General features: G+C 42.8%; 1 protein-coding gene across 5 annotated transcripts in view; it reads right to left on the reverse strand.

Moving 5' to 3' along the window:
• thsd4 (thrombospondin type 1 domain containing 4) overlaps positions 1-14,239 on the reverse strand; it is a 217,034-nt gene that overhangs the window by 42,387 nt on the left and 160,408 nt on the right. For all 5 annotated transcript variants that reach the window (XM_062963309.1, XM_062963311.1, XM_062963310.1 and 2 more), the window contains one exon: positions 9,766-9,970. In XM_062963309.1, the coding sequence (XP_062819379.1) occupies positions 9,766-9,970 (205 nt within the window). The remainder of the gene's footprint in view (positions 1-9,765; positions 9,971-14,239) is intronic.

Here is a 14,239-nt window from a genome sequence, read left to right on the forward strand (position 1 = left end):
ATATTTCATAATGGTTAAAATATCTACTAGGGTTCAATGGTCTACACATGGAAGCTTGTTCTGGAGTTTTGCAAGGCCCTTAGCCTTCTCTTCCCAAAAATGTTGATGCCTCAACAAATTTCAACCTCCAGGATTCTACAGCATTGAGTCATGGAAGCCAAAGTGGTGTCAAACCGCCTTCCATTTGTCAAAAGTAGATGCACCCGCGAAGACATAAGCTAATATTCAGGGAAGAGAACTACAGGAAACAAGCCAGGCAGAAGAGAAACGAGCCAGGTTGCAATATTAACAGCTGGGAGAATCCGAATAGCCTGATCCAATTAAACGTCGCTCTATTTTTAATCTGTAATCAAGCCATTAAATGAGCTCACCGAGGGATTTATTTAATGGAACCCTTCATCCATAACTTGCAATATTACTTTTCCTTTCAGGTTGCTTCCCAGCCCTCCCTTTCCCTTCAATTCCCATGATCTGGAATCAGTCTCCTTGCCTTATTACACACAATTCAGGTGAAGAGCTTAGCAAAAACTCAAAAGAGGGATTAAAGCTTTCTCTCAGCAGAATGGGGAGCTTCGTGCTAATAGCAGACACAGTCAAAGCGGGATTTAGCATACAAATTAGCAGACGGGTCATGCCATAACCACTGTCTCCGGAGAGTTCCTCCGTCTCCCATTGACATCATGGAAAACAGAGGCGCTAAATACCACCACTTCTTCTGCATAATATTACTTCTTTATTTCCTTCTTAGTTTCTATTTTCAGAGTTCAGAAAAGAAATACTTTCGGGATACCCAAACATGCTTGCCAATGGGACCACTACCTGTACAGAGTTCCTGGGAGTTGTAGTTCAAATGAATAACTTGTATAAACTATACTACGGGGATGTAATTCTCCACTCACTCTCTTCCTAAAAGGAAGCGACAATGAATTCCAGCGTTTTCCTCTCCCCTTCAAAAGACTATTTGCAATTTGAGATTTATTCTGCACAGAAATATCATGAATGTCTGTTCTGTTCTGTGAAAATTCTGCACAGAATAATATATGCAGAAAAAACATTTTCTGCACAAATTATTTTCTGTGCAGAAAAAATATTTCTTCTGCATCAAAATGTTATTCTACATATTCTACCTAAAATAAAGCAGAATAACATTTTGATGCAGAAAAAAATATTTTTTCTGCACAGAAAACAGAATAATCTGTGCAGAAAATTTTTACTATTTTTGAATATAGTAGAGTCTCACTTATCCAATATAAATGGGCCGGCAGAATGTTGGATAAGTGAATATATTGGATAATAAGGAGAATATATTGGGATATAATAATATAATAATATAATAATAAGTGAATATATTGGATAATGAAGAAGAAGCCTATTAAACATCAAATTAGGTTATGATTTTACAAATTAAGCACCAAAACATCATGTTATACAACAAATTTGGCAGAAAAGGTAGTTCAATATGCAGTAATGCTACGTAGTAATTACTGTATTTACGAATTTAGCACCAAAATATCACGATGGATTGAAAACATTGACTACAAAAATGTGTTGGATAATCCAGAATGTTGGATAAGCGAATGTTGGATAAGTGAGACTCTACTGTATTCTTTCCATTCTTACCATTTACAGAAACATTTAATACAATGTCTTTGAGTTTTGACTATGTTGTGACCTGCCTCAAGCCACAAGGGGAGGCAAGTAAGAAATAAAATTATAAGCTAATAATACTAATAATACTATTATTAGTATTATTAGCTTGCCAACCATACCATCTTCTGCCCAATGATCATCTGGGGATCTCTTGATGTGTGAATTAGGATACCAATATAGCCTCTGACTCTTCTTACTAGTCTCACTCTAATGTAATAGTATTTATTCACAAATATAAAGGCAAGATTAGCTACAGATTCAGACCTTCCCTAAATCAAAACATACGCTGAGTAATATTGTTTTGCTTGAATCTATGTTAGTCATATATCTCAAATTTCCTTCCAAGTGTTGGAACATTATTCTCTTCCTCCTTAGCTCGTGTTTTGGAAGAAAAGTCCCGAATCCACTTGTGGAGCTCATAAAAAGGAGTCGGCTTGATCCCCACACAAGATGCGACACTTTTTGTGTGCTTTTGCCAAGCGTTCTGCCCTTCTGCAGTAATAAAATGTGGCATTCTCAAACAGAGATAATAAAAGCAGTCATTTTCTTCTTGGGAAACCAACGCGCCAGCAGTGACAGGTTCAAACTTAAAACAAATAGGCTCGCATTATTAAATGTCACACAAGAACCAAAGGAAGTCTGAGAAAACCGATCTTTTAATAACTTCCATGAGTAGTGCCAGAAACTTCTTAAGGAACAGGCGGAGAGCGAAGAGCGACACATAATGGCCCATGTGCTTCCCTACATACTTCATAAGGAGCATGGCAAAGCACGTGGGGGGGGGGGATACTTTCAGAGGGAACATTGTCCAAGTTGTGAAACCACCATGGTGTAGTGGTTCAAGTGTTGGACTTCGGCTCTGGAGACCAGGGTTCAAATCCTTTGCTTGGCCATGAAAACCAACTGGGTGACGTAGGCATGTCACACTCTATCTCTGGGGTCCTAAAACTTTTTAGGTGGAGGGCCGATTCACAGTCCCTCAGACTGTTGTGGGGCTGGACTAGGATGAAATACTCCAAAATTAGGATGGTTGTTGTTGTGTGCCTTCAAGTCATTTCAGACTTAGGTCAACCCTATGTCTAAAGTTTAGGACAGAGGCCAGGTCAATGGCCTTGGAGGCCCATGGGCCTTAGTTTGGGACCCCTGATCTAGACGATCTCATAAGACCATAGGTGAGCAAAGAGACCTCCAAAAACCATCTAGATGGTCTCATTAGACCATAGGTAAGGAAAGGGACCCTCAAAGGCCAACTAGATGATCTCATCAGGCCATCAGAAGACCATAGGTAAGGAAAGGGACCCTCAAAGGCCATCTAGACGGTCTCATAGGACCATAGGTAACGAAAGCGACCCCCAAAAGCCATCTAGATGGTCTCATAAGGCCGTAGCTAAGCAATGAGACCTTCAAAGACCATCTAGATGATCTCATGAGGCCATAAGTAAACAAAGAGACCTCCAAAGACCAGGTAGGCTTAGGTCAACCCTAAGTCTAAAGTTTAGGACAGGGGCCAGGTCAACGGGTCTTAGTTTGGGGACCCCTGATCTATCTGATAGGTTTCTCTTAAGGTCACCACAACCTTAGACCTCTAAGAGTTGATCTCATTAGACTAAACCCTATCGTCTTAGAATCATAGAGTTGGAAGAGACCACAAGGCCCATCCAGTCCAACCCACACATTTCATATTCCCTATTCCAACACAAGCAGGAGGCCTCTGACAAAACCAGCCATCTCCAGTAGACCTTATAAGAAGGACCATGGAGCAAAACTGTTACTTGCCCCTGCGACTTCAAGACAGATAAGTCCCACTACGTATTAGAAAGAAGGTGGTGTTGGATCTCCTCTCTCTTACAGCTGTTCCTTATTTAGTGTCATCTCCGGCTTGCCTCTTTGACACTGATGTGGTTTCTCATGCTTGCACACTCAAGGAGAAAATACTCCATCGTATTGGGTTGACCTCATTGTTGGACAGCTCTAATAACTATGGTTAAGTCAACTGTGACCATTATATTGTCTTGGCCTTCAGCGTAACGCCTCTGCATGTTCCATTCTCCAGAGAATTTGTGTTGGAAGCCTCCTTTGCTCTCTCAAGATGTATCACAGCCACGACACACCAACAAGCTGTCAAAACTCAAGATATAGATGATAAAATAATATAGATGATAAACAGCCTTTCTGAAATGCTATTCCTATTGCTAATGGGTGGGTGCCCTCCATTGCAACCGTTGCCGCCCCAGAGCTCAACTAAACATTCTATTTCAAGCTCTAACCTGCTTGATCTCGACCGCTAAATTGGAAGCATATGAAACACCCCTCCGACGTACCTACTCTTACCGAAAAGAGCAAAGGACACAAATGGTTGAGTGGCTGGAAAGCAACCAGTGAAAACAAGTGCGGCAGACAAAAGAGCAAGAAATGTACAGATCTAGGAATTACTGAGGAATTGCTTCTGGGTCCTAGAGAAAGTAGGCTACTGGTAGCCTTAACCAAACATAATTTCGATATGGAAGGGGGATAAAAAATCACCACCATCATTGTCACCATCCTCCATTCTCACAACTGATGGACGTGTTAAGATGGTTGTACTAAATGTTGCAAAACAAAGCCATGGTGGAAAGAGTGAGGATTTGTTTCCAATTCCATGTCACCATCCAGAAGCTGGTGATGGTAGCAGTTAGATTTGGCTTTTGGTGAAAGGTAAGAGCTGGATGGTGGACACCAGCAGTATCCACTCCAAGTTTTCGTCATACCTGATAGGAGCAACTCAAAGTCCTGGGTCTATCTTGGGGATACATTTCAGAAGCTGTCGCACCTCAGGTTAGCTTCACCTTGCTAAATACACCAGGCTGTACACAGGTTGAAGTCTTTTGTAGTTTAATAGGAAATAAATAGTTCTTAAAAAGCAAAAGTAAAGTTCCAAAAGATTGTTGCAAAACCAAGGCTATAAGGAATAATCCAAGAAAACATTAGGCATAAAACAAGGTTCCATTAATGCATGACAAAGTCCCATACACAAAGCTGCAAGATAATCTAAGAAAGCAAGAGCTACTTCTTGCCTCAAACGAGACGTTGCTTTTGACAAAGATTTCTCTCTCAGTACACCCTTTTAATATTCTCTGCATACCATGAACACATTTCTTTGGCCTTTGACCTCTTTTTTGTTTGCTATTCTAACACTGCAGCAAACCCAGAATTCCAAACGGCCAGCTCGATCTAAAAATTCCTCGTCAAGGCCAGACAGCTCATTAGCAGCAGCCTCTGTCTGCATGCTATCTAACTGAGAGCTGTCCTCCCTTCCTGAGTCAATTTGCACCTGGCTAGCTTCAGTATCATCTCCAGTATCATCAACACCATTCCCTGCCATTGGAATGCCTCCTCATCTCTCACAGCAGGGACACTCTGAACCTGAATCCCATAATTCCCATCAGCGTCATCTTGAACCTGAATCCCATCATCTTGAACACCTGGAACCTGAATCCCACAATCCCCACAAGCCCCATCAGAATCACTCTGAGACTCCAGCTGAGTCACAACACAAGCCTTTAATGTTCAAACTGAAATCCAGAGTGGATTCAACGTCCCACCAACATCAGAGCTTCCAGCGTCCATTGCTTTGGTTGCATCAAGATGCAGTTTTGTTGGCGATGTCCTCAAAAGAGATGTGAAGAAAGTTTGTTTGAAACCTTGGTTCAAGAAGAATGGGGCCTTGTTCCCTAAAGAAGATACGGACATCATTTCTGAATCCATTCTTGAGATCCAACAGCAGTGAGGGGACGGAGAAGGGAGAAGAAATGACCATAGGTGTTGAAGGTGTCTGATGTAATTTAATAACTTTTTAAATTGATTCACAATGTATTGTACAATTTTATATATGTGTTTTATTGTAAGCTGCCCTGAGTCGCCTATTGGGTGAGAAGGGCGGGATATAAATATTGTAATGAATAAATGAATAAATAAGGGATGTGGCCTGGGATAGATGACTTGACACCATCCCATAGAAGCAAATCCCTTGCTTAACAAAACATCTCCCCATTTAGAACTGGAGTTGATTCTTTCTACAATGCAGAAAAGTGGACACCATTGAGCATCCCTCCTACAATGATCCTTTCACAGTGATATTCTTGGTGTTTTAATCATTCCTATTCACCAAAAGAAGGGAAGGAAGGAATCCCAAATGAATACATTTTCTTTTCTTTTGCTTCTCTCCAACTACAGTTGTCAGATGAATGAGACGTTGACCAAATCCTGCCACTGCTTTTCCCTTGATCACTGGGTAGCTCGGCAAAACCTATGAGTTATGGCATTCATTACATAGTAATATCATGATACATTTTATATTTTACGTGGCACCCTTTGACTGTAATAAAATGGCCCCATCATTCTTTGCATCCTTTATTTTCCTTAGCCTTTGCGCTCCCTTCTACCATTTAACTCCTTCCCTTTAGCACAGCAAGAGCCCCGACGATTCCAAGCTGGAAGAACCTAAACCAATTTGTCCAAAGAAACTCAAACCAGCTGATGCAACAGTGGTCACCTCTGCAGGCAAGCCAACAAAATCAGAGGGCACATTTGCAAGAAAAACCTCCCCTGTGCTGAAAAACATCAACCGATGCCTCACAAAACGATGAGAATAAGAGCAAAAAGCAGGAGAGCTCCAGGAAAGATCTCTGAAGCTCAGAAGTGCTTTCCTCGTCCTAAGTCCATCCATGTTCCCTTCACACCTTTGCTTCAACAAGAGTTCCTCCACACTTGTGTCTCTCTTCCACCATGATGGAAGGAAATGAATGAGGAGATAGTAGAAGAAGAGGCAGAGGAGGAAGGAGGAGAGGAAAAGGAGGAGAAGAAGAAGACGAGGAGGACAAAGAGGAAGAAGACTAGGAGGCGGAAGAAGAAGGACGAAGAGGAAAATGAGAAGGAAGAGAAAGAAGAGGAGGAGGAGGACGAAGAGAAAGAAGATGAGAAGGAGGAGGAAAAAGAGGAGGTGGAAGAAGAGAAAGAAGATGAGGAGGAGGATGAAGAGGAAGAAGTTGAGAAGGAGGAAGAATAAGAGGAGGAGGAAGAAGAGGAGGACGAAGAGGAAGAAGATGATGATGATGAGGAGGAGGAGGATGAAGAGGAAGAAGATGAGAAGGAGGAAGAATAAGAGGAGGAGGAAGAAGAGGAGGAGGATGAAGAGGAAGAAGATGATGAGGAGGAGGAGGAGGACGAAGAGAAAGAAGATGTGAAGGAGGAGGAAAAAGAGGAGGAGGAAGAAGAGAAAGAAGATGAGGAGGAGGACGAAAAGGAAGAAGTTGAGAAGGAGGAAGAATAAGAGGAGGAGGAAGAAGAGGAGGAGGACGAAGAGGAAGAAGATGATGAGGAGGAGGAGGATGAAGAGGAAGAAGATGAGAAGGAGGAAGAATGTGAGGAGGAGGAAGAAGAAGACAAGGAAGGAGAAGAAGCAGAACTCAATAGTATGAAAGCCTCTCTTGGAGCTAATGTTCTTGCAAAGTAATGTACTCCACTTCAACCGCATGGCCATGTGGGATGCCTCCTGCCAGAACTTAATCCAAACCATGAAAAGAGGGCTCTTCTTTGCCAAAGCAAGTCAAGAACGGCTTTCTTCCAGACTCCCTCTAGGCCACTGAAGTGCTCCAGAATAGAACGGTGTCCCAATTACTCATTGCAGAGTCCAAATGGGTTGGGCTTGCGTCCAGACACATTGTAAAGTCTTTAGGGGAAGGTCTTTGAATGAACAACAGATTGTAAGAAGGACTGGTTGAACGAAAGCTCGGAATAGTTGGTGACTAAAAAGTTCAAATCTCAGCTCACAAACAGCACTTGTAATTGATAGAGACTTCTGTCTACTGTGAATTAGGATACATGGCCATGCTGGCTGAGGGATCCTGTAAATTGTAACTTTTCCTAGATTAGTTTAAAACCAAATGGCAGATTTAGGGGAGATATTAGCACATTGAGGAGGTAGAAAGGTTTGAGGGTTGGACTAAATGTGATATGTTTGTTTATAGAATTTTTACAATGTTTATATGTCTATCCCTGAGTCATGAGGAGAGGCAAGTAAGAAATAAAATATAATAATAATAATAATAATAATAATAATAATAATAATAATAATAATAATAGGGACACCTACACTAAATATTATTGGGACACCTACACTACAGAATGAATGCAGTTTGGCACCACTTTCACTGTCATATCCCAATGCTATGGAAAAATGGAAGTTGTAGTTTTGCAAAATGTTCAGCCTGCTCTTCTAATCACCAATACAAATCCCTTGAGTAAATAAGCCATGGGAGTTCAAGTGGTATCAAAGACCATCAATTATGCAGTGTAGTTGTACTCTAGGACTCTGAGAAATCAAGGAACCCAATGGGAACCCAATGGGAAACCAATGAGAACCCAACGAGAACCCAATGGGAACCCAATGAGAATCCAATGGGAACCCAATGAGAACCCAATGGGAACCCAACGAGAACCCAAGGGGAACCCAACGGGAAACCAATGGGAACCCAATGGGAAACCAATGAGAACCCAATGGGAAACCAATGGGAAACCAATGGGAACCCAATGAGAACCCAATGAGAACCCAATGAGAACCCAATGGGAAACCAATGGGAAACCAATGCGAACTCAATGGGAACTCAATTAGAACCCAATGGGAACCCAATGGGAAACCAATGGGAAACCAATGGGAACCCAATGGAAAACCAATGAGAACCCAATGTGAACCCAATGGGAAACCAATGGGTGACCACAGACACATCATATTGTCTCAATTTCAGAGGAAGGAAATGATAAACGCTTTCTGAACAAATCTTGCCCCCCAAACCCCCCAACTCTCCTTAGGATTGCCATACGTTAGTTATCAATTCAGAGACAAACAACAAATGGCTCTCTTGCAATCCTTACACATTACATCATTACATCACAAAACCTGACCTTGTATCCCACGCACATTTTTGAAAAGCCCTGCAGCTCTGTTATGTACATTACGCAGTTGCGCGGTTATGCATCCCAACGCAAAACGTGAGCCAGTCTCCCAATGCTTCTTTTCAAAGTCTCCAATTTCAGGTCTTAAATATACATTCTGCTCCTCAACGAGTCCAAGTTGGCCAGACTAGGAGATGGATTTAGCGTTGCGTTGGGACATTCCTGTATATTAATTTTATGGTCTATTTACAGCTAATGAAGCATGGGTTGGAAATGTTCCATGGTGTTGTCTCAGGCGTTTAATCAGACGTTAATGCTAGACACCCAAATCCGCATGCAAAATATTCTAGACAGGTTGCCATGTGTGTTTGCAGAAGGGGGTCACGTCTCCCTGAGCCTGTCTTGAAATCCTTACTCCACCCTTTGGGAGGGTTAGGACGTTGTCAATGCCAGTCCAAAACTAACAATATAACCTACAAATACGCCAAGATCAAACAAACCACAAACTCCTAACCGGATTAAAAACATCACGTCCAATCTCCTCCTGAACAAGAAGAGGTAGTGAAAACAAAGCGAGTGTTGCAGTTGGAGCAACACGCAGCGGCCAAAACACAACGTTCTTTCCACTTCTGTGGGGAAAATAAACCACAGCCCTGCCTAGCTTTGTGACACCCTGCTGAACCAATACGTAAGGATCATAAGTCAAAAACTTGAAAGAGATCTTGACATATCTGGAAGGCGATCATTTAGGGTTTATCAACACTGAGCAATGAAGGCCACTTGACATCTCTTGAACTTCCATGGCTCAATGGTATGGGGTTATGGAGTTGTACAAAATCTTGTCTGCTTTGTGTCCCAACAAACTACAATTCCAGGGTTGTTGTATGTTTTCCGGGCTGTCTGGCCATGTTCCAGAAGTATTCTCTCCTGTCTTCACGATCATTTATGAACCCACCACCAAGATTTTGCAAGACAATCATACTTGGCCATGAGTGACCACCTATGATTATATGATGCCCATGAGTCCCTATATCATGAGAAAGGCAGGGTGAAAATAAAGTGAATAAATAATAATAATAAAATGGAAGAACCTTGTGCTTGGGGGCCAAGCAAGCATGATCAAAGGTGAATCAGGTCCAGCTATGTCACAAATCAAGGTTCTTTTGGGAAAGGAACACAACTCACCTAAGTAGTTGTTGCTCTTGGACATCTCGGTGATGTTGATCTTTGTGGCCCCCTCTGGAATTTCGACAATTTTGTGGTAGCCAAGGTTGGTCAGAGTGTGTTTGAAGACCCCGGAGACCACTTTGCAAGCTGTGTTGTCCCCTCCGCAGATGCCGCATTTGTCCACCACCTTGTCCGAGCCGAGATAGTCATCGCAGCCGATGGTCTGGGAAGAACAACAAAGACAAGGCAGACCAGCATCAGAATTGGTTTCAATCAAGTCACGTGGTTTGGGATAGTCCAGACTCAACCCTACCAGGAGTGGTATGTAGACTGCATGGGTTTTTTCCAGATTGATACTGCTTTAACTGGAATGGTCCCAAGCTAGGAGATTGGTGGGCTCTCCAGTTTTGGGGGTCTCTTCCAAACAGCTCTGTTGAAACCCCCTCAATTACCAATAAATACTACATATATTACAGACACAAAGAAATACAGTTGAGTTCCGGTTAACCGACTTCCGGTTAACCGACACTCCGTATTATCCGATGTGCCAGGCCCCTTGGGAGGCGCCTGTGCACGTTGCTAGGTAGATAGTAAGCTACCTAGCAACGCGCACAGGCACCTCCCAAGGGGCGAGCACTTGGCTTAGGAAAGCGCCCGTGCATGTTGCTAGGTAGATAGCAAGCTACCTAGCAACGCGCACAGGCACCTCCCAAGGGGCGAGCACTCAGCTTAGGAAAGCGCCCGTGCATGTTGCTAGGTAGATAGTAAGCTACCTAGCAACGCGCACAGGCACCTCCCAAGGGGCGAGCACTCGGCTTAGGAAAGCGCCCGTGCATGTTGCTAGGTAGATAGCAAGCTACCTAGCAACGCGCACAGGCACCTCCCAAGGGGCGAGCACTCAGCTTAGGAAAGCGCCCGTGCATGTTGCTAGGTAGATAGCAAGCTACCTAGCAACGCGCACAGGCACCTCCCAAGGGGCGAGCACTCGGCTTAGGAAAGCGCCCGTGCATGTTGCTAGGTAGATAGCAAGCTACCTAGCAACGCGCACAGGCACCTCCCAAGGGGCGAGCACTCAGCTTAGGAAAGCGCCCGTGCATGTTGCTAGGTAGATAGCAAGCTACCTAGCAACGCGCACAGGCACCTCCCAAGGGGCGAGCACTCGGCTTAGGAAGGCGCCTGTGCATGTTGCTAGGTAGATAGCAAGCTACCTAGCAACGCGCACAGGCACCTCCCAAGGGGCGAGCACTCGGCTTAGGAAGGCGCCCGTGCATGTTGCTAGGTAGATAGCAAGCTACCTAGCAATGTGCACAGGGCGCTTCCTTCAGCCAGCTTGCCAGATAATAGGGCCTCCCTATTATCCGTCAGATCTGGTTATTCGACATTCGGCCCACCCGTTAATGTTGAATAACCGGAACTCTACTGTAGTTGGTTTCTGACTGATCAAGATCCCATTGGTTAGACAATTTAATCAATTAATCAATTAGTTATGTTATGATTGGAAGATAGAGCACCACATGCGTACCCTGAATGCATTTCACTTATGTACTGAATGAGAGGAGATTTACAGCTGTTCCAAAAGTCGAACCAGGCTGCCATGAACATCTGTCCCTTCCAAAATATGTTTTTTTTTATTTACAGCGAGGATTTTGTAAAAGTCATGCCGCATGCCAAACATCCTTCAGATTCTCAAATACAGCCTGCAACATGTTGCCCACCCTGCCACAAAAACGATACAAAACCCAAGTCTTTATAAGACACAGGTTCCCTCTACAGAAACGGTTCAAGACTGGAGTTGCCAAATTTGATTTCAGCGAAATCTCCCAAAGAAAACCCAGGGGCGATCTGGACGCAAAGAGCCAGCGGTGGGCTTCACAGGGATTTCAGGCAATGTACACAATGGGATGGGGCTCCAGCCAGGCCTTGGCGGAGATGGAGTGCCGGTCCCACAAATGGAAAGCAGATGTGAGCATTCCAGTGCGGAGCGGGGATGTTGGAACAAGCGCGCCCGCGACGCCGGGCTGCGTAATGCAAAGTGACACGCGTTTGCTTTCGCTGATCTAGTGGCACCGGATCGGGAGCGGCAATAACGGGCGGGCGGTGTGTTGATGGAGTCCAATTTCGAAGTGTCAGGATTGGCATCACCACAGCTGGCAACAAGATTTGTGGAGGTTTTCATCCAGGGAGGTACGGGGCCAGAAGGACAAAACAAGAGAAGCAAAGAGCAACGGGAAGTAGTGGCTGTTCCTCCAAATGGGTGCTTTCTACATATGATGAACTACAGATCCCATGACTCTCTAACTGGAGGATGATGGGACTTGTTTGTCCAACATATCCAGAGAGAACTGCTTTACAGATGTGTGCTGGCTCAGCCCTGCCTTCGCTTCCATATGAGTGATGGCATCACGGCGACCCACTAAACAACAAAACTACAGGCCCCCCAACCTCGAAATTTGACAACACAACCCATCATCCATGCCTCTAGGTTGATACAACAAAATAAAGTCCTAATTAGAGAAAGAGGAATAATTGCTTTTATCCAATTGCTGCCAGTTAGAAGGCTAATTTCCGCCCACTTGGTCTCCTAGCAACCCAATAAAAAATAATAAAAAACACTAAAAATTAATACAATAAAATACTATAATAACAGAAAATAACTAAAAGTAATACAAGAAAATACTATAACAAAATAACTAAAAATAATACAACAAAATAATAAAATATAATAAATAAAAATATAACTTACAATAAATTAATAAAAAATTGCAAATAACGTCAAATAAAAATTACACAACAATTTTTAACCAATACCACCACCACTATGCCACAGCAACGCATGGCTGGGCACAGCTAGTATATATATATAGGAGTAATGGTGTCTGTTCCTCCCACTAAACAACAAAATTACAAACCCCAGAACCTAGAAATTTGGCAACACAACCCACCACCCTTGCCCCTAGGTTCCGACAACAAAAATAAAAGAAAAATAAAGTCCTAATTAGAGGGAGAGAAATAATTGTTTTTATCCATTTGCTGCCAGTTAGAAGGCTAAGCTCCACCCACTTGATCTAGCAGCCCAGTGTTAATAAAAGAATAAAAAATAAAATAAATACAAATAATACAATAAAAATAATAAAAAACACTAAAAAATTAATACAATAAAATATTATAACAAAATAACTAAAAATAATACAACAAAATAATAAAATATAATAAATAAAAAAGATAAGTTACAATAAAATTAATTAAAAATACAAATAACGTCAAATAAAAATTCCACAATAATTTTTAACCACGCAACACGTGGCCGGGCACAGCTAGTGTGTGTATATATATATATATATATATATATAGCCTTTCAACAGCATGCCGTTGTGCCACAAACACACATGGTCCCAAGCTTAGCAGGAGCTGTTTATGATGCAGTATTGTTTTGGGATAGATTCCAACTTGGTTTTATTTGATTTGACTTTGCTGTGCTTACTGCAATATTCTTCCTTGGGAAACCTTAGTTAGGAGACCAAGGTTCAATTTCTTCTCCTATGGATGTTGGGTGACCATGTCAGCACGGTGAAGTCTCCTTCTTTGGAGGTTTTTCAACAGAGGCTGGATGGCCATCTGTCAGGGGAGCTTGGAATGCATATCCCTGCATGGGAAATGGACTGGGTAGACCTTGGGGTCTCTTCCAACTCTATGACTCAATGAAAACGGCCAAAGTCAAGGGTAAGAAGCTGAAGGAACCCATTAGTAGAGAACATACTGAGTCACCCAAAGACAGCTAGCGTTGTGACTCAGATTGAATCTAGAATCGATTTTGATGAGGAAAGAGAGATTCAGGTTCAAAATATCCCCGAAAGGCCTGTAGCCTTGAAAGATGAGGAACAGAGAGTACAAGTTCAGGTTCCCACAGGTAGGGTTGGAGTTGATGACCCTGAACCCAGTGAAGCCAGCCAGGTGCACACTGACTTGAGGATGGAGGATGGGAGGTTGGAAGATTTCCAGCTTACTAATGAATCTCAGCGAGTTAATGAGCAAATTGACCTTGATGGTATGGGCTCCTTAGATAGGGCTGAGCGGTTGGAATTGAGAATGCGGCCTAGTGTAAGGATTGCAAACAGACAGGGGGAGGTGGGAGGGCAAAGAAATGCTTTCATGTGCTGCAAAGAGTGATGTGATAAAAGGGGTGCTTTAGGGAAGAGCTATTGTGAAAGCAACTTCCTCGCAACCAGAGAAGCAAGCTCTAGTTCCTGCTGGGCTTTGGATTATCTTGCAGTTCATGTATCCTTGTTTCTTGGATTTTGCCATGTTTCCTTTGGACATTGTTTATTCCTGGTAAGCTCTGGACTTATATCTCAAGACTATATTTGTAACTGACTTTTGATGCTTTACCTTTTACTTTGGAAGAACTTTTTACTATCTTTCTTTAATAAACTACAAAGACTCAAACCTGTTTTGGAGTTTGTGTGCTAGAGCAAGGTGAATCAAGGCTGAGGGA

This window comes from Anolis carolinensis, unplaced genomic scaffold (assembly GCF_035594765.1).
Source record: "Anolis carolinensis isolate JA03-04 unplaced genomic scaffold, rAnoCar3.1.pri scaffold_11, whole genome shotgun sequence".
Lineage (NCBI taxonomy): Eukaryota > Metazoa > Chordata > Lepidosauria > Squamata > Dactyloidae > Anolis > Anolis carolinensis.